The following is a 24,601-nucleotide window of genomic DNA, read 5'->3' on the forward strand; positions in this document are numbered from 1 at the left end:
TTGTCAAGCAGATCGTCGCGTCGGTCGACGCGTGCTGCAGAGCCATTGGTACGTCCCTCGAGGGTCGTTTAGATGTTTTGTAAGCGATATTGATGGTTCCAGTTTGGGTTGTTGTGTGCGAACAGGACGAAGCTGTCAAGAACGCGAGACCGCAAGTTTGGAGGAGCAATTTGAGCGCGAGTCATGCAACATCTCCAGAATCCAAGTTTAACTCGTCCTTGAACCTCAGAATCACCACACACGAACAGCGATAGCCTCTGATCACCATGGACGACCCCATGGACGACATCGACAGACAGGAGGAGTCCGAAGAGGAAGCATACGACGAAAACGCCGACGAAGACTTCAACCCGGAAGCCGCAGAGGTCGAGGCCGAGCAGTCGTCCTCAGACGAAGAACCCGAAGAGAAAGACACAACGAAGAAGGGCAAGAGACCGAAGAAGCGAAAAGCAGACGCAGATGGCGAAGTCTTGAATGCAGAACTCGACTCGGGCGACGAAGCGACGATCCAAGAGCGGAAACGCAAGAAACGGCGGAAAGAAGAGGAAGACGCCGCAGCCGCGCGAGATGAAGACAGCGGTGGCGAGGGAGGGTTCATTCGGACTCGCGCACAGCGGATCGTGGAAAAGGAAGAGCGGAAGAACCGTAAACGTGCGCGAGACGGGCAGGTCACCATCAACGTGGAGCAAGTGTGGAAAGACCTCAGCAGCGCACCCATAGGACGCGCGACGATCGCTGCACCACCACCAGAGACCACGGATGTCGACGAAGACGCAGACGGCAACAAAGAGAACGTACAAGACGAGGGTGATCCCAACGAACTCATAACCATCAAACGCCGAATAGAATTCGCGGGCGAAATCACAGAGGTCGAGGAGAAACACCCCCGTGGCTCGAAAGAAGCCCAAAAATACCTCGCCGAGCACCCCGAAGCGGATCCCAAACATCCCAAACACACCGCGAATCTCGACCCGTCTGGACTGCAAAGACCGCTCAAGAGACCTTCGATTTTCGAACCAAACCCAGCGGGGAATGTGAAGGGCGTGGCGCCGGAGAAGTTGCGACGACATGCGCCTACGAAGACCGAGGGGCTCATGTCGCAGAAGTTGGCGGAGATGAAGAAGAATGCGCAGAAGATGAGTACAGTGCAGAAGAGTCAGTTGGATTGGAAGGGCTTTGTGGATAAGGAGGGTCTGAGGGATGAGTTGGATGAGTATGGGAAGAGTAAGAGGGGCTTTTTGGCGAGGGAGGCGTTCTTGGATCGTGCGGCGGGGGCTAGGGAGCAGGCTGCGAGGGATGCGAGGTCGAGGTTGTAAGAAGTGGGAAGCCGTGTGGGTTGGTGATGCGCAGTTGTGTCGAACCAGTATTGTCATGAGCGGTATGGTCATTGCGTTTGAGATACCCCTGTAGTCGATCGTGGATCGTTGATACGCGAGTGGAAATTCGGACTTGTGTGCGTCTTCACGTGATGCGGCTTTCATGTGAATGTGCCCGCCTTTTTGAATGTCTGGTTTGATATTCGTGTCAAGCCGTTAAGTACAGCCCTATGCACTCGACCAAGCGCGCGAAAAAGTAAAGCAGGTGGCACGTCTCTACCATGACCTGCCTATCGAGGGGACATTGGAGCCATGCCTGGCCGCAACCAACCAACACCTTCCATCCATGCTGTAAAGAATCATCCGAGCCCGCCGTCTATCTGTTGCTCTTGGCCACACGCTCCAACTCGTCCTTCTTCTTGATGGCGTAGCTGTTGCTGCTACCCTTGGCAGCGTTGATGAGCTCCTCAGCCAAGCACTCGGCAATGCTCTTGATGTTGCGGAAAGCGGCCTCGCGGGCACCGATGGTGAGGAGAGCGATGGCCTGGTTGACGCGGCGGAGAGGGGACACATCGACGGCCTGGCGACGAACGGTACCTGCGCTACCGATACGGGTGCTGTCTTCGCGGGGACCGCAGTTGACGATGGCATCGACGGCGATCTGGATGGGGTTCTGGTCGGTCATGATGTGGATCTGAAGCGATTGTTAATGTTTGTGGGTGTGTAGCGAATTTCGTTTCCACGCACAATCTCGAAGGAGTGAGCCACAATGCGGACAGCCATGAGCTTCTTTCCGTTGTTGCGGCCGTTCATCATGAGCGAGTTGGTGAGGCGCTCAATGATGGGGCATTGCGCCTTGCGGAAGCGCTTGACGGCGTACCGACCAGCGGAGTGGGAGATGTAGACCGGCTGCCGGATCTGGATGTAGTCGCTGTTGTACCATATCAGCCATCTGCGCTGCCACCTCAATGTTTCCTATCTCGCGATTCATTCCGCACGTACGTGAGAGAGATGTCCCTAATCTCGACGTCCTCGTAGCTCCACTTGTTGAAGAGCTTGGTCGAGCCGATCTCGTTGGTGACATCCTTTGGCAGGACTGGGTAGGCCTGGACGGCCTCGACTTCGACCTCGCCGTCAGACATGATTGCTGGAATGTGCTGATGGGTGTGATATCAACGTCCAGCGAGACCAGTTGGGCGGTGTTGGCGGTGGTGGGTGTGCTGGATGGTCAGTCTGCGCCTGGTCGTCGAGAGGTGTCGTTACGGCTCAACGTCAGTTTGGAATTTGGGTGCGAGGAGCTCTTGGCAAAGCCGGGCTGACATAAGTCTTGGGCAGGGCTGTTTTGGCAAACTTCGCCCGCACGGCAGCGAGGACTCATCGGCTGGTTACGTTCACGCCTTTTCCACAACCATCTCACCGGGTCAACGAATGACACTACCCTCCTGAACATTCATCCCCATTACTAGTAAGCCATCTAAGCAGCTTGGAGTGCAATTCGCAGCGCAGTCGCTTGTGAAAAGTCGGAGACATAGCACTTCCATTACGGTATAGGACGTTCTACTTTGACCGGAACACCAAGGGTACTGCCTCGAAACAGCGTGGTCCGCAAACATTCTCTCTTCTCAGCTTCAGCAGATGCATGCTGCAGGCCGTCAATCATCACCAATGATCGCTTCTTCCATCACCGTGGCCCGGACAGAAAATCACACTACTCGCCAATATCACTTGAGAATCTGAAAAGGAAATTCAGACGAGATAAGTAATACATGTCTGCTGAGCCGCACGCGTTTCAAATGATGTCGATGGACATAGGGCACCTTGAAAGCAGAACATCACTGGCGGATACACGGCCCTGGAATCTGCCTCTGCACCAAGGACCACCGTCCAGCCTTTAGAGTTCTCCTGACCAAGCTTTGAGGACCGATGAGGTACATCCTGCGGATCCGACGATCGCTTCGTCCTTCGCACACTAGCCCTATATATGTAAGATCGCGAGTGACTAACTGTAACCGAACGTGATGAGAGCACTCCTTCAGCCTGGATATATCTTGGGAGGGGTCAAGGATCCCTGGGCGACATTATTAGCAGACTTACCAAAGTATCGACCGCGCTGACATCAGGCGTGTCTGTCTTCGACCTTCAACAACTTGCTCTCGAGCGCCGTTGCTCGACACCTGTGGCAGTTGAAATTTGAGGATTAGAACTGAAGTCTGGCGGTGTCAATATCATGGCGAACGAAAAAGAAACAGCTACGACCGCGCAAAAGCCAATGGATGTCATCATTGTGAGTGTTTTCTTGGAGCTTCACTGCCAACAGGTCTGACTTTCGCGTTCTGCAGATTGGCGGCTCATGCGCCGGCCTCATGTCTGGAATTCTCTTGAAACGAAAAGGTCACAACGTGCGCATTCTAGAAGTGGCCGTATCATCCGAACGCGAAGCACTGGCAGCGGGTATTGGCCTTCAGCGGGACGTGAAGAGCTTCTTCGAGGTCGAAGATGTGCTGAGGCCGAAGCCATTGGGCGTTGTCAATCCTGGCTTCAGAGTACTGGACGAGAAAATGGACGTGAAGTATCAGCTTCCTGTCAGCCTCAATTTGACCTCTTGGGATGCGGTGTACTATCGCCTACGTGCCAACTTTGACGGCTACTCCAACTTATACAACCCTGAATTGCCGCCTCACGCGCGCGATGCCAAGGAGGGAAGCGTCGAGTTCATCACGGGCAAGAAGGCGCTGAAAGTCGAAGACGTCAAAGGCAGGATGACGGTCTTTGCTGAAGACGTCCGGACTAAGGACAAGACGGAGTACACTGGCGATCTGGTCATCGCAGCAGACGGCACGAACAGCACCATCCGGCGACAGCTGATGCCACGCCTTCAACGTGAAGAACCAGGCTATGTTATCTGGCGAGGCACCATCCCCACCAAGAATCTGTCCCAAGATATACTGGACAAGATCGAGAACAAGCCACTGGTCTGCCCTTACAAGCACAACTACCTTGTGATGTAACCATCCCCAAGCCATTACCACGCTTCCACACATACTAACTCTTCACAGCTACACCATCCCCGGCGAAAAGGGCTCCCTCGAACCAGGCCAACGCGAAATCAACTTCGCCTGGTACTTCTGGCCCAAAGACCTCTCGCTCAAAGACATCATGACCGACGTCGACGGCCACCACCACCGCACCACAATCCCCAAAGGCAAAATGCGCCCCTCCATCTGGCAATACCAAATCGCCCAAGCCCGCCGCACGCTCAACCCCACCATCGCCACGCTGGTCGAGAGCACCCCCGCCCCCTTCGTCAGCGTCGTCTCCTCCATCGCGGCGCCCAAAGCCGCCTTCTTCAACAACCGCCTCTTCCTCGTTGGCGACGCCTTATGCCAACCCCAGCCCAACATCGGCATGGGCACGACCCTCGGCGCGTACACGCTCACCTTGCTCGTCAACCAAGTCATCTGCCCCAGCGACGGCAAACCGCCCCTCGACCCCGACAACGTCGCCGAGTGGGAGACTAAAGTCCTGCAGGAGTGCGATGTCACGCGCTGTCGCAGCGTGGCGTTTGCGAGCTGGTATCTGAACACATGGCCGAAGATTGCAGTGTACTATCTCAGGTATTATTTTAAGCTGTATTGGCAGTATTGGTTTGGCAGGAGGACGAGGGTGTTTACATCCATTGGTAGTAGTAGGTAAAACCAAGATATGTCTCCTGTCCCTGCAATCTAATCTCGTATCTCATGCCTCCGCAGCCGAAGAGAAATCAGCCTCAGGCCTTCCATCCATGACTGAGTACTATCTGGAGCATTGGAGACCCGAACATCCGTCAGTCAGCAACGGTACTTATTAGTAACCACGGCAACATCTACAGGGTACATACAAGTACCTCTAAGTTGTAACCTCCCCAGACGGACAACATGTAAGCCGGACAACGGCAAAACATCACAGCCAGCCCTTTTCAACAGCATCTGAAACACCAAGGCGGGAGAATAAGGTGGAGTGCGTCGCAATGCAAGGCCGGCAGTGGGTGGGCAGAACGGTGTGAGGACAGCAATAGCATGTACCAGCCATCTCTGCATTGCCGACGACAGGGGTACGTGGCGATGCCTGCGTGGTGTGGGTGTGGCTCGAGTCGAAGAGCTTTCGGCAGTGAGATGTACATGTACATCGCAGAGGTTGCCATTTCGGACATGCGTTGCGAGCGGAGGCGAGCGTGAGGAAGACGGAGGAAACGCAGGGAGTCATTCGACAGATTATCGGTTGTTATTCTTCCCGATCGAAGGGTTCTCTGTCTAAACAAACGAGACAAGATGCGCTAATCATCCTCTCCACACAAAACACAACAAAGTAGACCCCAAACGCGAGCCTATTCCCTTGATAAAAACGCCGGTCGACGATCTTGGTCGACTATGATTTGCACATTGATGGGTATCCTGTGGTGCTGCTATGCAGCTAGTAGAGAGATTGGTTTACGTCGACTTTGCGTGCAGCGTTGTCGAGTTTGGCCAGTAGTACGGTGAGTCCAGAGTCGACAGGTGCATGGGCAGCAGAGAAGTAGTCGGTAGAGGCAGCAGTAGAGTAAGGCAGGCGAGTAGGCGATTCGATGAGCAGGTCGACAGGGTCAGGACCGGTAGGTAAATCCTGAACAACATAGGCGTTGACGCCGTTGTAGTTCTGGTTGTTGTTGAAGTTCATCGAGTTGAAATTGTTGAGGTTGAGTTTGGAGAAATCGTTCTCGGGGATCATAGCGAGGCCGATTTGCTGCTGCTCTGATTGCGATTGCGATGGGACCTGGAGTTGAGAGGCGTCGAAGTTCAGAAACTCGGGCTTCATGTCTGCCTGAGACTGCTGCTGGGGCTGAGCTTGCTGCGGTTGAGGAGTTGGGGCGACGGATGTCTGCTGTTGCTGCTGCTGTTGTTGTTGCTGACGGTGTTGCTGAAGTTGAGGAGGCATCAACACAGATGGATCTTTACTGATGTCATTGATGAACGGAGTGAACGCTGGGTGGCGGAGCAGAGTCTCGATGAGGCCACGGTAGCGTTCATTCTCGTGCATCAGCGCTTGGTTCTCTTGGCGAAGGCTGCTGCTCTCTTGAGCCTTCATGGCAACTTCGCCTTCGAGCTGGCCGATGTATTCTGGGATAGAGTTAGTATCATGCTGGGTAAAGCAACGCGACGTGGTGTCTTACCCTTTCTCCTCGAGCGGAAAGCACGAGCGGAGACCTTGTTCCGGAGCTGGCGGCGTTCCTTGCTGGAGAGCTTCTTGCCCTCTTCAGATGCAAGCAGACGCTCATCCTCATCCATCTCCTCTTCGTCCTTCTTCATGCGAGCAATGTGTGGCAGGCTGTCATTTGGCGAGCCCTCATCATCCGCGGCCTGCGCGGAGCTGTTCTGGCGCATCTGGTTCAAGAGACGGGAGATGGACTCTTCGACATGTGGCTCACTAGTGTGCGATGCACGCTTGCCATTGCCATGTGTTTGCTGCGAACCTTGGCTGCTCTGATTTTGCGAAGCATTGGCGGCTTGGCGGTACTGGGCCTGCTGGGCTTGCAGTTTCATCTGACGTTGCTGAACAGCCGCAGCCGCAGCAGCCTTTTGCATCGCAGCCTGCTGCGCCTGCTGAGAGTGCATGCCAGGCCAAAGACGACCGACGTTGCTCTGTGGCTCTTCGTGGCCGCCGACGTTGTTGGGGTTGACGTAGTTGTCGGAGGGACCGTCGTTGGATGGGAAGAACATGGGAGGCATCGGCTGGGTGCTGTTGAAGTCGACGCTCATGTCGGCGTCCATGTCGATACCAGAGTTCCATCCGAAGCCCGAGTTGAATCCCATCTCGTCGATGCCTGAGTTGAAGCCCTCGAAGTTGTTCATAGGCATGTTGGACATGCTGCCGACCGGCAGGCCGACCTGTTGCTTGAACTGGCCATAGTCGTGGCTAGGGCCATTGAACTGCTGTCGCTCCTCCTTTTCGAACGGCGAGAGCGCGTCGGCGCGCGACGATGTGGCCGTGGCAGGCGAGGGCTGGTTGCCGCCTTGGTTGAAGTCGAAGAACGAGTCCATGTCGAAGTTTTCGGTCTTTAGTTGTGGAGTTGGTCGACTTCCCATTGAGTTGTAGCGGGTCTGTGCCATCCAAAGGTGACGGAAGTGCGGCTCGAGGGAGTTTGATGCCTGAGCAGGTGGTTTTGAGGAGATGCTTGGTCGCGACCCCTCAGCTGCAGGCAACGTCGCTGGCTTACGCGGCTGCTTGTACACAGTGCTGAGGCCGCAAATGAGGAATTTGGGCGCCTAGAATTGGTTGGATGGTCGTAACGAGTGTGTGCTTGGTGGTGGTGTAGTTTTGGAGAGAGTCGTGATGGGTGTGGTGGAGATGTTGTTGTTGGAAAGGAGATGGAGAGGAAGATTGAGCGTCGCCAGGGCCGCCAAACCTCACCCTTGGAAGGAGGCTGTGCCGTGCCTTCCATGATGGCGCCCTGGTCTCGTCAAGGTTTCGGAAACGAGCCAATCACGCGGGGCCGTTCCCAGGGTCGGCGGAGACAAACGCCGATGGAATAATTTTGGAAGTGACGTCGAACGCACTCGCACAACGCGCACAAGGCTGATTCTTCCCGGCGGATGGCCTTCCTCCAGCACACCCGCCCGGCACGTTTCAACTGCACTCACACGCACCTCGTGCAGCACCCAAGAGCCTCTGCCCTCGCCATCTCTCACTGACAGCCGCTCTCATGCGCCTCCGAGCCCACGTCAGATCTTCACACGATTCTCCTCGACCCTCGAGCACACGCCACGAACTTCAAATCTCTGCCGGTGGTCCACTGGAACCGAGTGACAGACGCGGTATGGCCAGGCGCTGCGAAACAGCTAAACAATGTCCGCGGTGGTCGGCCGAAGCATTGGAGAATGCTAGCAAGCGCGAATGAACTACCTAACCTTGAACGAGAGCCACACCGCGCGTTCTAGAATGCAGTATATCGTGCGAACGGCCGGAGCATGTGGCGCGCGTTAGCACTGAGAACTGCGCTCTCCGTCATCACGCTGCATGGCGCCGGTATATCCATCTCAGGACGAAACTCGGATGCCTCGTTTTGCTCATTTTTCATATCTCTTGCTGGTTTGCACCAAGTACCGCCGCAGTCGCCATACCCAATCCACCCAGCACCCACAGACACCACGCCAAACCGGCAGCTTCCGCCTCGCCCGCTTGTTCCTGCTGCTGTGGCCACAAGCTTTGATCCTCTTCAGCTCGACCAGCATCAGGTCTCCTTATTGCTTCATTCGTTGACAGGAGGGACGTCCACGGCCTGAGCTTTGAGAAACCGTCTTGCCATTGGCCTTGACCTGAAGCACCCGCTGCGTGATCTGCACGTGAATACCGTCCTCTACTAGCGCTCCGCCCAGTCTCTTGCGCGTCTTGACGGATCTTGGCGTGTTTGCTCGTCCGTGAGGATTGTCGAATGGTGCTTCGAGTTGATCGAGCCTTATGGGATCTGGCTTCCACCTCCAGGTCCTCTCCACCTTCCAATTCCGGGAAGACACTACATCGAATCATGTCTCGGGCCTCTGTTGAACTGAAGGCCGACCAAGAGCATAGGACGGCAGCCGACAGTAGCACGTCCCATCCCAAAGCATTGATCCACGGATGCTCTCCTAGAATCTCGAAGACTGAGGCGCCCACGTACTTGTCCTCCTGGACGCCCGCATCCGATTCGTTTCGCCATGGTACGAACCAATTAAGCTGTCTCGGCCATCCATTGAAACGCCCCAGCCAACTGTCCTCGTTCACCTCCGCAAAGGCGAAGTAGGTACTCGTGGCGTGAAGGATCATGGAGAAGACAGATAGAGCATACCAGAACTGCTTCATCTTCAGTCTCGCCGACCTTTTTGCAATCTAAAACGGTTCCATTAGCGAGCAAAATTATGATTCACGACTTCGTCCACGACTTACGACCGCCTTCGACACAACTACGACCAGAGGTATGGCGGTCAAAAGCGTCTGCACTGCTGTGAAGACGACGTATGTGCCGGGAGGCCACCGCTTCCTGCTTTTCTCGTCCCAGACCAGCGCGAGAGGCACGATGATAACCAATATGCCTTCTGGAAGGGTAGAGAGCACCACGGGGATAGACTTCAAGTACGCGATGGACTTTTTGGCTCGTCTCGGATGCGACAGCAGCAACGCGAAGAACAAGCACTGCGCACCCGCGAGACTTGTCGTATATCCAAGCCACGTGAACTCGAAGGCTATCCAGCGATCGATATTGCGATCGGTGCCTGGAAGACGACAAATTAACAGGCTGGCGATGTTAGGGACATGCTTTGACTTACACTGGATTCGCACGTATATGCTCCACGCCATCCAACGCATGAACCACTGCCGTGTCCACCACAAGCTCCTCGAATTCTCAGCTAACAACTTGAAGTATCCCCATACACTTGCAGTCCGGCTCGAATCGTCCGGTGCGTGAGGAAAGACTTGTGAGAGTGTACGAGGGAACTTGGCGTAGAAATGCGGATGCAGGCCTTGATCAACCAGGCGCTTCAAAAATCCAGGCAAGTACTTCCTCACTGTGGATTCAGTGACCCACTCCTCTCCTCTCTCCTTTTCGCCCAACAACTCAAAAAACTCAAGCTTCAACTGTCGATGCTCATACCGCAAGAAATTGACCAAGAGCGTGATGACCACAGCCGAAAAGATAAATACTTCAACGCCTTCCAACGAACCTTGCGCGATGTCCGAGGATGCCTCTTCTCTTCCTCTGCAGCCAACTTCGCATCCTCCATGAACCTGCTGAAGATGTCAAGCAAGGCGACCAAAGTCACGCCGTGCACTCCGAGAGCGAGAAGATTGTCGAGATACGTGTTGCCGGTTTGGAAGAGCGGATCCATCCACAGAACATGAAGAACAGCGGGTAGAGTCGTCCAGATAGGATGCCAGAGTGTGCAAACGCCCGTCCAGATGAGGCCGCGGAAAATCCCTAATGTTGCCGCGATTGCCATCCATAAGGCGATTTCGACGATTTCGCGTAATGAAGGCATGGCGACGGCGATGGGATTATGGAGTCCTGGCTACGGAAAGCGTACGGGGTGAGTGTAACTACAAGTGAACTGTTGTGTTTGGAGATTTCTACTAATCTACCCCTGTAATCTACCCCTGGAATGTCGGTATGCGCATGCACGCTGCATTCCAATGCAGTGGCCCGCTTCGATGACCGCAATCTCCAAAGACCTTTCCAAGAACACCAATCGCTTTTTTCGCTAGAAGCACAAATTTTGGGTATCTCGTCTCGTCATCAAAAGAACACAAGGCCGGAAATCAACGCCAATTCGTTCTCCGACCGCCGCTCTCTGCTCAATCAATCAACCCACACGCACTTGCTCGCTGTGAGTTTCCGATACTCCTCGCTCTGCACGTACGGCAGCCACACGTTGTGGTAGGCCTGCATCTTGACCTCCTTGATCGCCTCGTCGAACACTGTCAGATCCATTCCTGGAGGAGCATCAGGTTCCTTGTCGATCGTAGCACCTTCGACCTCCATGCCGATATTCTCCTTCGCCGTCATGAGGCGGTCGGTGGTATCTGCTGGCAAGACTTGGATCTTCTTGACTGCCTCGGATGCGTTGATTGGGACTTCGGCCATAGCCTTCTGCGTGACGAGGCGAGAGGACCTGTCGTTGAGACGGAACTCATCCCCTTCCCAAGGCGTAGCAGAGCGTGAATTGGCCATATCAGGCGTGCCACAACCAATCGTCCTACCGTCACTGTCCACCGTCGCGAACGACACATCCCCCGTCTCCCCATCCACCCACCTCGCCCACCGAAACATCTCCCCCAACCCCCTCCGTCTCTGCGGATGGATATTCACCGGAAAATCCGCACTCTCATCCACCAACGAATCGTAAATCAACGCCGCGTGCGCGTAGCACTTGACGCGGTCTGCGCGCTGGTCTTGGCTGGCGGTGTTCCAGTCGTGGAGGGGGCCCGTCCATTGGAATCTCCAGACGATGGTGGCGTGGAGGAAGAGGATCAGCTCGGCGTTAAGGAGGGTCGTGGCGAAGGTGGTTAGAAGGTCTGGGTGGAGGAGGAGGGTGCCGATCATGTCGGGGAGGGTGGTGTTGGGGAATTTGGGGTTTCTGGGGGACGACTCGATGGATTTGGGCGAATCATCTGGGGAGTCGGTGGAGGTTTCTGACGACTTGTCGTCGCTTGCCTTGCTCTTGGTGTCGTCCTCCTCCGATCCAGCACGCTGCTCGAGACGTAGAACTGCCGCTGAAGAGACCGCACAGCATTGTCGGAACTTGGCAGGTGGGCTGAGTGATGTATCTGTAGCTATCCCGTGCTGTGTGCGTGAAGTCGTGTAGCCAACAGAGAGGATCGAGGGTTGAAGAAGTCGTTTGAGGTGTTCGAGTTGCTGGGAAGCCCACGTGCGGAAACGTGTGAGATCGTGGAGCTAGTGTGCGGAGACAGATGACGCTAGTCTCGTGTGCTAAGAAGGGAAGGAGCGACTTGCCGGCGTTTGCATGTGAAACCCACCACCCACCACCTCACATTACTCTACAGTTGTATTTTTAGTATTTTGCTGTACTCTTTTAATCTATTAAAACAGTTTTCGTCTAAACGTTCCTTCTAATCTATTTGGTATCTCTATCTGTTTTGTCGACTTCACAGCAAGCAGTGCTTTCTAACAAGCACTCTAAACTCTTTTACAAAATTCTCTACCCTTCTTCTTCAAACAGTGTATTGTCCTTTTCGAAAGTCGCTCACATATACTGGACGTGGCCAATCTCATAGCAATAATCTCTATTCTGATTTTGTTGAACTGTAGAATTCTTTGGTTACATGCAGTGGTCAGGGTTAACATCGCCTCTTGGTGCTCCCCACCATCTAGGAAATGGCGTGGTCTTTCCACTCGCGCCGTAGACTGCAAATGACAGCACGAGGATGATAATCTGAGCTCCGCCATCCAATCCTGCACCGACGACGTAGTTGTACTTGTTGAAAATCTCTGGGTGGCGTTTGCGGAGGTACATTTGCGTGAAAACGCCAACGGCGAGGGCAGTCGAAAGATACGATGTCTGTCCGTAGTATGCGCTTCCGGCGTAAGTCATAATCAAAGCGGTGTTGAGCGGCCATGACCGGACCATTGGCGAAAATCGGCTGATGACAGCATGTATCATGGGTAGTGCCAGACCAATGATAATGCCTATGGGAACAATGAAGTAGCGCGACGAGGCGCTGTACACGTCCTTGGCCAGTGCCCAGGTGATTGCCTGCGTGTTTAAGCTCTGCAGAAAAGATCCGCTCCAGATTTGGTTGCCTTGGGGACTTAGAAGGATCTCCCGTTGATTGGTCACAATGATGGTCATGACTATGTAGTTGAACGCGGCGCCTAGGAGAGTGGCGTAGATCTGCGTGCTGAACATGACACGAGGGGGAATCTTGGTGTACTGACCGACTTTGAGCCAGTTCGCCAAATTCACCGCAAGCAGGATGACCTGGTGGCTCCAGCTCGCAAAGTAAAGTCCAGCTAGAGGTCGACCCGGCTGCACTACTCCTGCTACCATTTTCGAAAGCTGGTTGGTGCTGACGCCGGTTCCATACAGGGCGTAGAGGATCATCGAGAATGGGGCGAGGAAGGCGCCAAGAGCAAGGGCAACGAGGTAAGCCCACCACTCAAGGGTAGTTTCGCCACGAGTGTTGGCGATCAGTCCAGCGATGAAACACAAGGCAAAAAGCGCGCCGTACCACCACGTAGGAACCTCTTTGTACTTGAGCATGGCCTGGAAGTGAGGATCGGGCTGAGATCGGTCGCGGGCTTGCCTCCATGCCAGCATCATGTCTTTACGGTAAAACATGAGGACATGTGTGACAAGGGCACCGATGGCCACGTTTTGTGTGAAAAAGCCCCAGACCGTAGACGAGGTCAAGCGAGGGCTACCAATGCTGAAGAACTTCGAGTAGTCAACGAAGCCCTGGGCGTTGAGAATAGATGTGACGGGATATTGCGCGCCGGAACTGGTGTAAAGGGCTGTCGACATGAATGGGAGGCCAGTCTCTTTGGATCCCCAAGCGTTCCCGTAGTACAGAGCTAGCATGAAGATGTAGAACAGGACTGTTCCAATGCCAAAGTTCAGCAGCAGTTTGGGAGGGAAGGCCATGTATTGACTTTGAATGTATTGCCAGTCAAGACCGAAGTTGAGAATTCCTACGCCTTGGTTTGACGATGAGCCTCCGAAGATCTTTCCAAAGATCGAGCGAACTGTCGTTGGAGCCCGAATTGAAGCCACGCAAAATATTGACACTCCACTCAGCCACGTGAACATGTATGCTGGGAACAGTTCCCACACGGCGGCGCTGAGTATCGCGATCCCGAAAGCATAGAGGACTTTGCGGTTGACATGGCGGTTGTAGTGTAGGCCTTGGAATAAAATCACCTGAGGCAGGGAGCCCCAATATACCATCTCAGACGGGTAGACGACCAAGGGCCGAAGAAGGCCAGCGACTACGAAGCCACAGAGAGAGATTGAAAAAGTCCCCATTACCACCGTCAACGCTTGAACGCTGCGGTTGTAGTACAATCTCTCAATGGCATATATCTCCACTCCGGAAAGCCCGTTGTTGCCAGAGCTGGCAATAAGGCTGGCAACAACGTGTTCCTTGATGCCAAAGGGTTGGCCACTGTTCATGAAGCGTAGTATTGCTGATACTTTCGAAGACCTGCTGAATCGATCTGGGCGAGGAGTCAAGCGAGCCCATGCTTCTCCGCATACAAAGATGATAATCTGGAGGAAGGTCGCCGAGACGCTGATGCCACTGGTCGGCTTGAACTGGTATAGCATGGTAATGATGCTCGCCAACAGCGTGAAGACAGTCCCTAGGACAATAGATCGGAAAGTGAAGCTGGGATCACCATCGTCACGATCGGAGATGAGGAAGCGCGAAACATCAAGGCCTTTTTTTTGGTCAGATTGTGCCACTCCGTGTGTCTTCTAAGCTTACCATTGCGTATAACGGGATACTCATTCTTCACCTCGACATCGTCTAGGGATTCCAGTATGGTTGGCTGTCCATCGTCGAGCGCCTTAGCAACCATCACGGCGCCTGTTTTGTCTTTCTTGGTTGCGTTGCTGGGCACATGGCCGCCGGCGGAGTGCTCTGTGTCGAACATTTCTCTCGTCTGCGCACGCTGGCGACTGGATTTCTAGCAGGAGAGTGTCCCGTTGGCTTTATGCTCTGCAACAGCAGCCCAGAAGTTATATGAGAGCTTGATTTGCGCGTTAGTGCTTGGGAATGGCGTGAAGCACGCCATCTGACTTGAATTTGCGTTCTGTACCCACTCCTCGTATTAGTAGCACGACTACTGCGAGCGGGATTCGACAATGTAGCACTCGTCTTGCTCTCCGTATAGTATTCCTCCGATGCAGCACGCTAGTCAAGGCGTAGACTACCGCTAAAGAGACCGCATCGCTAAAGAGTCCGCATAGTCCGCATAGTAACGTGCAGTCGAGGCCATTGGCAGACGAATTCGTAACTGTGCTACGCTTTGAGTACCCGGGTGCGCAGTTCGAGAAAGAAGAAGCTATTTCAAGATGTTTCGATAAAGAAGCTCCACGTGCGAGAAGACGTGCGAGATTCTGGAGCTAGCTTGGGAGGCCGATAACGCTAGCCTCTCGTGCTAAGAAGGGAAGGTGCGACTTGCCGGCGTTTGCATGTGAAACCCGTATCACTTTGCAGGAACTTGAGCAGACACCAAATGTCTCGGAGGACTTCACCATTTGCTTAGTCGTCTATCAAATGCTGTATTTGTATTCTTTGCCAAACTTACTTTGTCAACCCAGTAAAGTCCAGGCGTCCGACTTGTAGTCTCAACGTAGAGAGGATGTAGCGTAATGAATGCGACGTTACAAGACGGGTACTCGATCTCTAAATACAGTCACTGCACTCTCGCTCACATCTGGAGACAGCGAGTAATACGACTGCGCCTCTTCATCAGTCTACATTGCTCATGCAAACAGCTGCCGAGCTCGTCTGTACCCCTACAAGAGAAGAGAGAATCTCACGCAAATACCGCGCAGGCAGACTCAAATGCGCTACGTCCTCAACGAGATGCAACGTCGCCCAGGGCATTCGAGCGGCGGCCTTCTCCGCCATCGCCACGGGGACATTGACATGCAACCTCCCGTGCCAAATCTCCAGACGTCCTTTGAAGTCCAAGTCACTGAGCTGGAACTTCCAATCGTCGTACAGTCCTGCTTCCCAAGCACTATGGATACTGCTTTGTCGGAAGGCCTCCCGCGTGGCGGCGATGACTTGAGCGCGGAGGACTTCGTCTTGCAAGACCTCGGCGTCCGCTGCGGGACGATCAGGCGCAGACATCGCTTTCATGAATGCGTCGACGAAGCGTTCAGGGTGCTCGGTCTCTCGTGCCAGGTCGCCCATCTCCCAATCCAAAAGGAAGGCTACAACACCCTGGAGCCATGAGACCGACGCAGTCTTCAGCAAGAACCACGTGGCCCAGCGCATACCCGCCGTTCCGAGATCAAAAGGCCAGGCGGAGCATACCACAGCGGCGTTGATAATCCGCTCGGGAATCTCCTTGAGGCAGGCGAAGACGTACGGACCTCCGCCGCTGACGCCCAGCAGATGGAACTTCTCCAGGCCGAGATGGTCGGCGAGCTCGGCGACGTCTTTGGGCCAGTCGAGGAGTATCCGCCCTGGACGCGGGGTGGATAGACCGAAGCCTGGTCGGTCGATGGAAATGATGCGCAGGTTTACTCGAGTGACATGAGAGGCGGCGGCGGCGGCTTCGAGTCGAGAGCCGGGGAGGCCGTGGAAGTAGAATGCGGTGGATGTGGATTGATTTGGGTGGCAAACTCCATAGGTCTCGTACGCAAGCGTTCTACCATCTGATAAGACCAGTGTGAATGTGTTGCTCTTGCTCGGTGTCATGGTTGAACGTGATGGACGAAGAGTTGGAGACGAGGGAATGTTGGTATATGTAAGTCCCCAACACCCTTCTACGATGTGCACATCAAGATGGCGCAATCATCAAGTCGATTCGAACGTACAGCTTCTCTGGATCGTCAAGCACACCACCGTCTCAGCCATGGACGAAGACTTAACGATCTTCTAATTCCCCAAGAGAGAAAGAAGGCGCTAAGCTCCAAACTAAAAGTAAACTGAAGTGAACTTCCCCCAAGTGGATCCCCCTCCCGCCCCTCAACCAATAGGCACCCGTCCCGAAAACCTGCTCATCACGTGAGTCAACCGGATGAATACTTGGACCGTAGCAGTGTTCGGATTGGGAAAGTCGAGACTCCTGCTTTTATCGGATTGGGTGCTTTTGGTTTTGGTTCCAGGGCGATGTGCTATGGTTGTCCGCTTTGTATGACGGGGCGAGGGACTTGACGGGCCTGGCGGTGGAATGACTTGGTTTGGATGAGGTAGGGCTGGGTTGGTTGGGGGAGGGTATAAGTAGGGAGGTTGTATTTGGGTGGGAGTTTGATCTTTTCAGACACTTCAACCATTACGCTCACTCCGACTTAATCTCTTCTCTTCTCGTCAAAATGGTCACTGTAGCCCTCGCAGGCGCCACGACAGGCTTCGGCCTCACCATCCTCCGTACGTTCCTGCACCTCAACAAAGGCGAACACAAAATCGTTCTGCTCTCTCGCTCCCCTCAACCAGCGCTCTCTGCTCGCGGCATCGACGTCCGCCCCGTAGACTACACCTCCCACGCGCAACTCGTGCAAGCCCTGCAAGGCGTGCACACCCTCCTCTCCGTCATCGGCGGCTCTCTCCAGGGCCTGCTTGACTCGCAACTCGCGCTCATCGACGCAGCCAAAGAAGCCGGCATCAAACGCTTCGCGCCAAGCGAGTACGCTGGGAACGGCTACGAGGGCGTGGATCTGTACCAGCCGAAAGCGGTCGTATGGGAGGCGACGCAGAAGTCTGGATTGGAGTATACGCGGTTTGGATGTGGCTTGTTCATGTCTGTGCTTGCGACAGGGACGCCGAAGGGGAGGACGGAGGTTGGGGAGAGGGAGGGAGTGGCGACCGGGGAGGAAGAGGCGCTTGCTGGGTTGAGGCCGTGGAATTTCGTGGTGAATGTTAAGGCGGGGACGGCGGACTTTGCGGGCGATGGGAGTGCGCCGACAGTTTTGACTGAGATGCGGGATGTTGCGAGGTTTGTTTGGGAGGCGCTGAGTTTGGAAAAGTGGGAGCCTGATATGGGTATGCGAGGCGATGTGAAATCTTTCCGGGAACTCGTGCAAATCCTGGAGAAAGTCCAGGGCCGGAAGTTCCTCTCACAGGACAACAGCTTCGAGAAGTTGGAAGAGGAAGCCGAGGATCCAAGCAAGCGGTTCTACAACCAGGCTCGTATGGCGTTGGAGAAGGGCTGGGGCATGGTCGGCGACGATTTGAATCGCGCCTTTCCCAACGTCAAGCCAACGACGTGCGAGGAGTTCATCGAAAAGTGGTGGGGAGGCGTACAGCTCGGCGAGGCAAAATGGGAGGAGATGAAGTCGTTCAGCGAAGAAGACTTCTGATCGTAGCCAAATCTTAATCCAACGTGGGTATCATCAAACGCCGAAAAATTCTTTTTTCAGCAACACAAAAGTCTCTCTCTTCCAAACATCTTGCTGCAAGGACAGTCCTTGACGGTGGCAGGTCCTCCTTCTATGGGTCGGCACCAGCTCACGTAGACCCTCCCGCAGATATCACACCCCTCGAAGAAGACTTCGAGCGAACCATCTAGTCATGCAGCGCGCTCTGCGTTGTCCTTCTTTGGATCTAAGCAGTGAATCTCCAATGCGATGAGAATGCGTCCCTTATCAGCGTACGGCGTGCGGGCCACGTTCGCAGAGCCGAGATCTGGATCGTATAACCGCTTGATACCATTCTGCAGATCAACGGCAGTAAAGCCACGGAAAGCCTCACCATCGCGGACAGGCACGGGCATATCGGGCAGAGGCTCGCCATTCGCGTCCACTTGAGGCCGGGGTTCCATAGCATTCGGGGTCGTGAGTGCCGTGAAATGTGTAGCATGGACTCGGCACGCACAGCAGACACGAATAATTGGCGCATCCTGTCGCGGTCCTTTGAGGATGTTTCGAGCCTTGTGCAGCTCCATCATTCGTTTCCTGAACTGTGTGTTGACATCTGCATCTTCGAAGGCAGTGGGATTCCGCGCCATGTATTGTTGGAACTCCCTATCGCTGATCTGACCTCGATCAGGAGGCGTCCCTGGCAGGAAGACATGCCGCAGACCATCAATCACCTCGTCCAGCCGACTATCCTCACACCAGTTCTTGAGGTTGATCTCCGGTGGATGTTGATGTTGCCACTTGTTACTCCGAAACCGCACACCCAATTCCTTCAAATTCGGGAAATCCGCCTTCAAACTCCTCACTTCGTCCGTAGATGTCAGGTACGGCATCCATAACCGCATATCCTGCGCTTTGATATGGAGGCTCAGGTTCGTGATTTGACGTCCGTACATCGGCGAGGACGCAAATGCATGCACAAACATGTTCGCGTCTGACGGATGGTGAAACGTCAAGTTGTTGATCGTGTATAGTAAGGGCGCCGACTCGTCGTGGATGATCTTGCACGTCCGTAGCAATTGAGGCTGCAGGTCATACGAGCCCGATACTTCTCGCGGTCGCGGCCACTCGACCGGCATGCCGTCCTCCGCCGTGAGGCACATGGAGTATATCCTGTCTCTAATCTCCCTGGGTAGCTCAAACAGCAGCGAGTTGGCCACGCTCTCCGGGAGCTCAGGTATGTTGCTCAGCCCAACCGGCTCTTCCTTCTTCACGTCTGCCATCTCCAAGTCCTCTCCTTCTTCTGAGTACTCGCTCGTGCTGTTCAGCGTGCTCGTCCGTGTCGGCTGGCGGAAGTACGATACGCTCGTTTGTCTGCCTGCGGGGCCTTGTTGAATGCCTGGAGATTGGGCTATTAGGCTGCCGGCCTGACTGATGTAGGATAATGAGCGCGTGGACAGGACACTCTCGCGCCATTGAGTGGGGTCCATGGCAGAGGCAGGGGAAGATGTTGGGATTCAGTCTGCGGCGGCACAGGTGTAGGGCTTGTCGCTAATTGCGCGGGGGCAGGTTTGGAAATTCGGTGATCATGTGCGACGGTATCCGGATGGTGCGTCAAGTCGAGCGCATGGAGGTTTGAGGGTTTGTTGTTGGTGCTACTTCTCGTGTTCTCAAGTGAGGTCGGCGATCTTACGTCTTGGCAACTGCTGGCGAAAGGCTGAGGAGATGCGACACAAAGAGAAGCACACTCTTGATGTCATGCGCTTGTTTATATATAAGTGCAATGCTTCTTGTGGTAAGTTTGATTACATATACGACAATACTGATTCGACCCAGCAATCTCATTGCGCTAGACCCTCAATCCATACCGAACCTACATGGGAGAACTCGCGGGCGTCGGTGGTAATGAGGGCGACATAGCCATCTGATACCCTCCATCGAGCCCGTCTCCAAGTTGAAGAAACCACGGAAATGTCTCATCTGCAAGCGAAGGCAAATCCACCACCGCTGGCTTTGCCCTTTGCAATCCTGATATCTCTTCGTCTGCAGACTCCTCAGACTCTTCGGCCTGTTGAGTCTCAGGTTTACCGTCTCCCGCATTCTGTTCAGCATTCTCTTCCGCAATCTCTTCATTAACATCTCCAGCGTCCTCTCCAGCGTCCTCTCCAGCACCCTCCGCCACGCTCCCTCCTGGACTCCCTCCCCGACCCCATCCAGGAACGTCCACCGGCGAAGCAACCTACACATCCGCCGTCGACTCCCAAAGCGCCTTCGTCTTGCTCCATCCAGCAACAAGACCGCAAAGCCCCATCAATCCCATATTGAACCCCGGGAAACCACCCTCATTCAGCGCGGAAAAGTGGTAGCCGACCGGGAACCACGCAAATGGCACAATCAGCTCCGCGAACCACTTCGCATCGGTCTTGGAATCCTGGTCCCGTGTAGAGAGATCGTACTTCTCCGCCGAGCTGCGGTGAATGCGCTTGTTGCGCTCCAGCTGGGCCTCGCGGAGGAGTCTGACGAAGTCGCAGGAGAAGCCGAGTAGCCACGCGCGGTACGCGGTGAGGTAGATCGATGTAGCCTTGCCGCCATACTTCTGCGTCCATCTTTCAGTAAGTCCTGCTGGAAGGATCTTGGCCTCCGTAAGAAGCGCAACGTTTTCGCAGGCTTGGAACACGATGTACAAAGCACACTGCGCTACCGAAGTCGCGTACAGCACCTGATCTTGTCCCGGCTTCGGGCCTTGTGCCAACTGACGCGCCCAGGCGTACATGGGAAAGAGACCGAACAATCGAAGGGTGGTGCGGGCTGTGCCGAGCATGCTGCCGAGGTTCTGGATGGCGGACGTCTCGGCGGGTACGGCGGGCGTGACTTTGGGGAGGGTGGCATTGCGGTTGAGGAAGAGGTAGAGCTGGGCTTTGAGGGGCGCGGCTTTGGCGTCGAGGTGCGCGAGGAGGTAGAGCGTGTAGTTGAAGGTGGAGAGGAAGGTCGACAGGCCGCCGGGAGCAGCGAGGAGTCTGGTATCTCGTCAGGAGAAGCGATCTGTCGTTTTTGATAATACACACTTGTTCAGTCGTAGAATAATGCGGTCTGGAGTCGCCAACAGGCCCTTGACCTTGGGCGGCATCTTCTTCTCGACCTCCTTCGCAACTGACTTCTCGGAAGCTTGCTTGGGGACGTTCTGAGCACCGTCGGTCGGCGCGTTGGGTTGGCTGGCTGGATCAGACATGGTTATGGTTGGGCTACTCTTGCAGCTGTCAAAGCAAATCAAATACAGGGCAACTGCGCAAGCTACGGACTTGGTAAGACCCTCGAGTGGTAGCGAGCACCTCGCTATATCATCATCAACCTCGGCCATTCATCCGCGCTGGCATTAGAGCGGGCCGGCTGCTGATTCGCTCCACCGCAAATGTGGAGAAAGTTCACCGGCACGTGTTGCCCATGTCGATCGTTTGGGCCCGGCAAATGCTTCCGACGCTCCCTCCCTCCCTGCTGTCTCGTTGATATTCGTACAGTCTTTTCATCATTCGTTCCTCGTGCAACATACTGCCCCCCATGGACAGGAAGTCGCAAAGGCGTCCCTTGTAGTGATGGATCAATTCCAAGGTCTCCGTTCATGAGGTGAGATCGATCCTCATCTCAAGTAATCATTTGTCGCGTTCCCGGCATGATTAGTCGGAGGAGCCAAGTTGAAAGAAACTGCCTCGCCGGGACGGTCGTCGTGTCATAATCCTTCAGCATAAGTCCTCATCCTTGATAGATGATCTGTTCCGTCAGATCGTCTCCAGAATCGTTCATGTTCCCTCCTTGAACAACCCTTCCTCATCGAAATACTTCTCCTGCTGCCATGGAGGCCCGCCAACAGCTGTGTGGTAGTGGGAGCCAAAATACTCTTCAGAAGGAGTGACATGATCTCCAATGCCCCAGATCCTCAGGGTCCGTATGCCGTAAAGGTAGCACAGGTGCTTCATGCGAGCCGCCTCTCTGGACTCTTTCATCCGGCCCTCGGCTGCTTTCCGTGCTTGAATACGATTGAGCGAACCAAAGGCATGCTTGAGGGGCGTGTTGAACCGTAACGGCACGCATGGAGCGTCAGGGGATCCATGAGCGTATTCGATGCACATGGCAATATTTCGACTGACAGCCTCGTCTTCCTCCTGGACCGCGGGTAGATCCATGACGGACGCCATGTCGTTCGGCTCATTCGAGGGCAGAGAATAGTAGAATGATTGGATGAGTCCGCACAGTAACGATCGATAGGTCAAGTAGTGGATGGCCAGATCGAAGTGGTAATTCGACTTGAAGGTGTATGACTCGCTCAACACATTGGCAATGAGGTTGCTTTTCGTAGGGATGGCCATGGCACAATTCTCCACCACGGCCTTGACACCATCGCTGGCCTCGTAGAGCGATAACATGAGAGCCACGATGTTGAGTGTTTGCGGTCGGTTCTCGATCGAGTGGACGTGATCCCGCTGGAGGACGGCGAGTTGTGAGAGACGCACTAGTAGGTTCATGATTGTCGAGAGCGCTTCTGCGAATCCTTCACTCGCTCCATATTTCGACATGCACTTCAATGGAGGTATTTCTCTCGATAGAAATATGGAAGAACGGCTACAGACCATGGCATGGTCGACCTGCGATTATGTTAGAATCATGCCGCTACGCAAATCAGGATAAACTTACCTCTTCCAGAACGATGAGGTATAGAAGAGTCTCCTCTAGCTCGCTGTAGTTTTTGGCTTTGGAATAGGCCAATAGCTTCGCACACGCCTCCATGTGGACGTAGTAGGACCAAACTCCCGGAATCGCTCGAAAAAGCTACTGCTTGTCAGACTCCGCGGAAGAAGTGACGTGCAGATCTTACCTCTGCGACACAGAATAGGCCAGTCGTAATCAATACGTTGGTATGGTCAAGATCAGGAGTTCCACAGAGGGCATGTCGCAGAGTCGTCAATGCTGTAAGACCACGCTTTTGCGCGACTTGATCGTAACCGCAATCCCATTCATGTCTGTAGGTTGTATAGCTCTCCAATGTGAAGTCAATGGCACGATCAACCAGCGGATCGGAGCCGATGCGGGTCGTAACGCAGGAAACAAATCGATCCCACCAGGACCAGCTGGCCGAGCTCTCTCTGATCATCCCCGTCCATGCCGTCGCGAGTTGACTGTCGTCGCTTGACAAGAGTCGTGCGGCACACGTAAGATCAAGAGGTTTCCTTGCCGCGGCGAAGGTCAAGAATGTGCCACGCTTCGAAGGGCTGTAATGGGAGAGAGTCAATGGAGAGTCGGCCTCTTGCCGGAACACGCCTGTTGCGACCGTGAGTGGGTTACATCTCGCAAGAATTTGCGAGGGTATCACTGACTAAAGCAGCGTGTTCCTGTTGGATGACAAACGCCTTCCTCAAAGAAGGATGCCGCTTCGTAGGTGCAAGGTCTCCTCTTTATGGAACATGCACCGCAGGGGCGCTTCTGGTCGCACTGTAGTAGTCAAGTTACATTAGAATGTGTGATCATCCCACGGCCATGGTATTGCCCTGCTGTCTTACCTTCACTTTACGTAGCCGGCACGTGTCACACTTCCCTCGTTTAGTCATTTCTTGAATTGGATACGAGCACTCAAGACTCTTGGACGCCGGCCAGATGCAAACTGCCTTCCTTTAAGGAGCAAGTTCGACTTGACGGGACCGGTCACCGTTGTCCATTTGACGCTCAGCTAAATTGCCGCGGGCTTTCTGGACACTGAGGGCTCGTGTCCAGCTTCTGGCTGATCAACCGGCAAAGCATCTGTTGTCGCTACGGCCGACCGCATCTGGACCCTAAAGTACGGGACACGATCCTAAGTGCCGCCGGCAAGTGGCGGTGACTCGTGGTGACACACCACGAGGGAGGCAAGATGAGATAATTGGAATGAGGGCTGACCCAATCACACGGCAAGTGTCGAATAATCGGAAAGCTCCTATGAGAACAGCCAGGACCGCTCCGAGAGGATGGAGTGGTTGTCGTTGGAAAAATTCAGCCCTGAAGTCAAGCTAGCGAGCTGGAGTTCAAGTTAGCGCTATCGGGTAGGAGCCGTTCCGCACGAATCGCAGATCAATTGCCAAAGAAAGAAACAATTCGCGTTTTTGCCGCGATCCTTCGTAGGGCTGATCGTGTAACTTATTATAGGCTCGACTGCCTTTCAATCTCTTGCTTGACCTTTTGCCCTACAGGTTTTGTGGGGAGCAGAGCGCCACTTGATTGGATCTCGACAATGAGCACGATGTCTCTCTCCACGGTGCAGTGGACCACCTGCCCGTCGCGGAAGTTCATCTTCATCTATAGGTTTTAGTTTGTGCACCTTCTGTACAACTGGTACAACAGCGTGGAAGATTGCTCTCAGGTCACTGCGTATCGCTCGAGCTCTCCTTGGTAAGGCACGAGAACGACTATGCGGGAAGACTCATGATGAGTTGAGCAGTAGCATCTAACATCCGGTCTGCGGACGTGCCTCTTTCCCGTCCGCCGATTGACCTTCAACAGAACCCTTACTGTTATTCCGAGCTCGGGTGCAGCCGACTCCGCCGGCCAACTGTGTTTCACCACCAATACGAACCCAATCGATCGGACAACAGTCATTCCGAAGCACATCCAGCCCTCTTAGGACTACCACGTTTGTTTGCAATCGGGGAGCATCGATCAATCTATGCTTAGAAGATATATGATTGAACCGGTTTGGACTCGACGATTCCGTCTTGTTTTTGTTCAGGA

General features: G+C 54.3%; 11 protein-coding genes across 11 annotated transcripts; 3 read left to right on the forward strand and 8 right to left on the reverse strand.

The window, feature by feature from the left end:
• Positions 1 to 266: 266 nt before the first annotated feature.
• M409DRAFT_21627 (uncharacterized protein) lies at positions 267 to 1,316 on the forward strand (the record flags this gene model as incomplete). The annotated part of the gene is made up of 1 exon (XM_033805947.1): positions 267 to 1,316. One exon carries the CDS (start codon positions 267 to 269, stop codon positions 1,314 to 1,316), a length of 1,050 nt encoding a protein of 349 aa, XP_033669072.1.
• A 376-nt stretch (positions 1,317 to 1,692) lies between these two features.
• M409DRAFT_36421 (uncharacterized protein) lies at positions 1,693 to 2,458 on the reverse strand (the record flags this gene model as incomplete). The annotated part of the gene is made up of 3 exons (XM_033810550.1): positions 1,693 to 2,010; positions 2,064 to 2,247; positions 2,319 to 2,458. The coding sequence occupies 3 exons, from the start codon at positions 2,456 to 2,458 to the stop codon at positions 1,693 to 1,695; spliced, it is 642 nt and encodes a 213-aa protein (XP_033669073.1).
• A 1,085-nt stretch (positions 2,459 to 3,543) lies between these two features.
• On the forward strand, positions 3,544 to 5,009 carry M409DRAFT_21629 (uncharacterized protein; the record flags this gene model as incomplete). The annotated part of the gene is made up of 3 exons (XM_033805948.1): positions 3,544 to 3,600; positions 3,656 to 4,320; positions 4,373 to 5,009. The coding sequence occupies 3 exons, from the start codon at positions 3,544 to 3,546 to the stop codon at positions 5,007 to 5,009; spliced, it is 1,359 nt and encodes a 452-aa protein (XP_033669074.1).
• A 756-nt stretch (positions 5,010 to 5,765) lies between these two features.
• On the reverse strand, positions 5,766 to 7,369 carry M409DRAFT_65679 (uncharacterized protein; the record flags this gene model as incomplete). The annotated part of the gene is made up of 2 exons (XM_033816622.1): positions 5,766 to 6,448; positions 6,502 to 7,369. 2 exons carry the CDS (start codon positions 7,367 to 7,369, stop codon positions 5,766 to 5,768), a joined length of 1,551 nt encoding a protein of 516 aa, XP_033669075.1.
• A 1,033-nt stretch (positions 7,370 to 8,402) lies between these two features.
• Positions 8,403 to 10,342, reverse strand: M409DRAFT_21631 (uncharacterized protein; the record flags this gene model as incomplete). Its single annotated transcript, XM_033805949.1, has 4 exons — positions 8,403 to 9,194; positions 9,252 to 9,577; positions 9,632 to 9,941; positions 10,028 to 10,342. The coding sequence occupies 4 exons, from the start codon at positions 10,340 to 10,342 to the stop codon at positions 8,403 to 8,405; spliced, it is 1,743 nt and encodes a 580-aa protein (XP_033669076.1).
• A 1,797-nt stretch (positions 10,343 to 12,139) lies between these two features.
• M409DRAFT_65680 (uncharacterized protein) lies at positions 12,140 to 14,472 on the reverse strand (the record flags this gene model as incomplete). Its single annotated transcript, XM_033816623.1, has 2 exons — positions 12,140 to 14,256; positions 14,304 to 14,472. The coding sequence occupies 2 exons, from the start codon at positions 14,470 to 14,472 to the stop codon at positions 12,140 to 12,142; spliced, it is 2,286 nt and encodes a 761-aa protein (XP_033669077.1).
• An 821-nt stretch (positions 14,473 to 15,293) lies between these two features.
• M409DRAFT_21633 (uncharacterized protein) lies at positions 15,294 to 16,253 on the reverse strand (the record flags this gene model as incomplete). Its single annotated transcript, XM_033805950.1, has 1 exon — positions 15,294 to 16,253. The coding sequence occupies one exon, from the start codon at positions 16,251 to 16,253 to the stop codon at positions 15,294 to 15,296; it is 960 nt and encodes a 319-aa protein (XP_033669078.1).
• Positions 16,254 to 16,870: 617 nt separating this feature from the next.
• M409DRAFT_21634 (uncharacterized protein) lies at positions 16,871 to 17,854 on the forward strand (the record flags this gene model as incomplete). The annotated part of the gene is made up of 1 exon (XM_033805951.1): positions 16,871 to 17,854. The coding sequence occupies one exon, from the start codon at positions 16,871 to 16,873 to the stop codon at positions 17,852 to 17,854; it is 984 nt and encodes a 327-aa protein (XP_033669079.1).
• A 209-nt stretch (positions 17,855 to 18,063) lies between these two features.
• On the reverse strand, positions 18,064 to 19,341 carry M409DRAFT_53492 (uncharacterized protein; the record flags this gene model as incomplete). The annotated part of the gene is made up of 1 exon (XM_033812383.1): positions 18,064 to 19,341. One exon carries the CDS (start codon positions 19,339 to 19,341, stop codon positions 18,064 to 18,066), a length of 1,278 nt encoding a protein of 425 aa, XP_033669080.1.
• Positions 19,342 to 20,090: 749 nt separating this feature from the next.
• On the reverse strand, positions 20,091 to 21,080 carry M409DRAFT_53493 (uncharacterized protein; the record flags this gene model as incomplete). The annotated part of the gene is made up of 2 exons (XM_033812384.1): positions 20,091 to 20,868; positions 20,917 to 21,080. 2 exons carry the CDS (start codon positions 21,078 to 21,080, stop codon positions 20,091 to 20,093), a joined length of 942 nt encoding a protein of 313 aa, XP_033669081.1.
• A 565-nt stretch (positions 21,081 to 21,645) lies between these two features.
• On the reverse strand, positions 21,646 to 23,448 carry M409DRAFT_53494 (uncharacterized protein; the record flags this gene model as incomplete). Its single annotated transcript, XM_033812385.1, has 6 exons — positions 21,646 to 22,422; positions 22,474 to 22,488; positions 22,538 to 22,672; positions 22,719 to 23,161; positions 23,218 to 23,332; positions 23,401 to 23,448. 6 exons carry the CDS (start codon positions 23,446 to 23,448, stop codon positions 21,646 to 21,648), a joined length of 1,533 nt encoding a protein of 510 aa, XP_033669082.1.
• Between the last annotated feature and the right edge of the window lie 1,153 nt (positions 23,449 to 24,601).

This window comes from Zasmidium cellare (assembly GCF_010093935.1).
Source record: "Zasmidium cellare ATCC 36951 unplaced genomic scaffold M409scaffold_13, whole genome shotgun sequence".
In the NCBI taxonomy this organism is placed as follows: Eukaryota; Fungi; Ascomycota; class Dothideomycetes; order Mycosphaerellales; family Mycosphaerellaceae; genus Zasmidium; species Zasmidium cellare.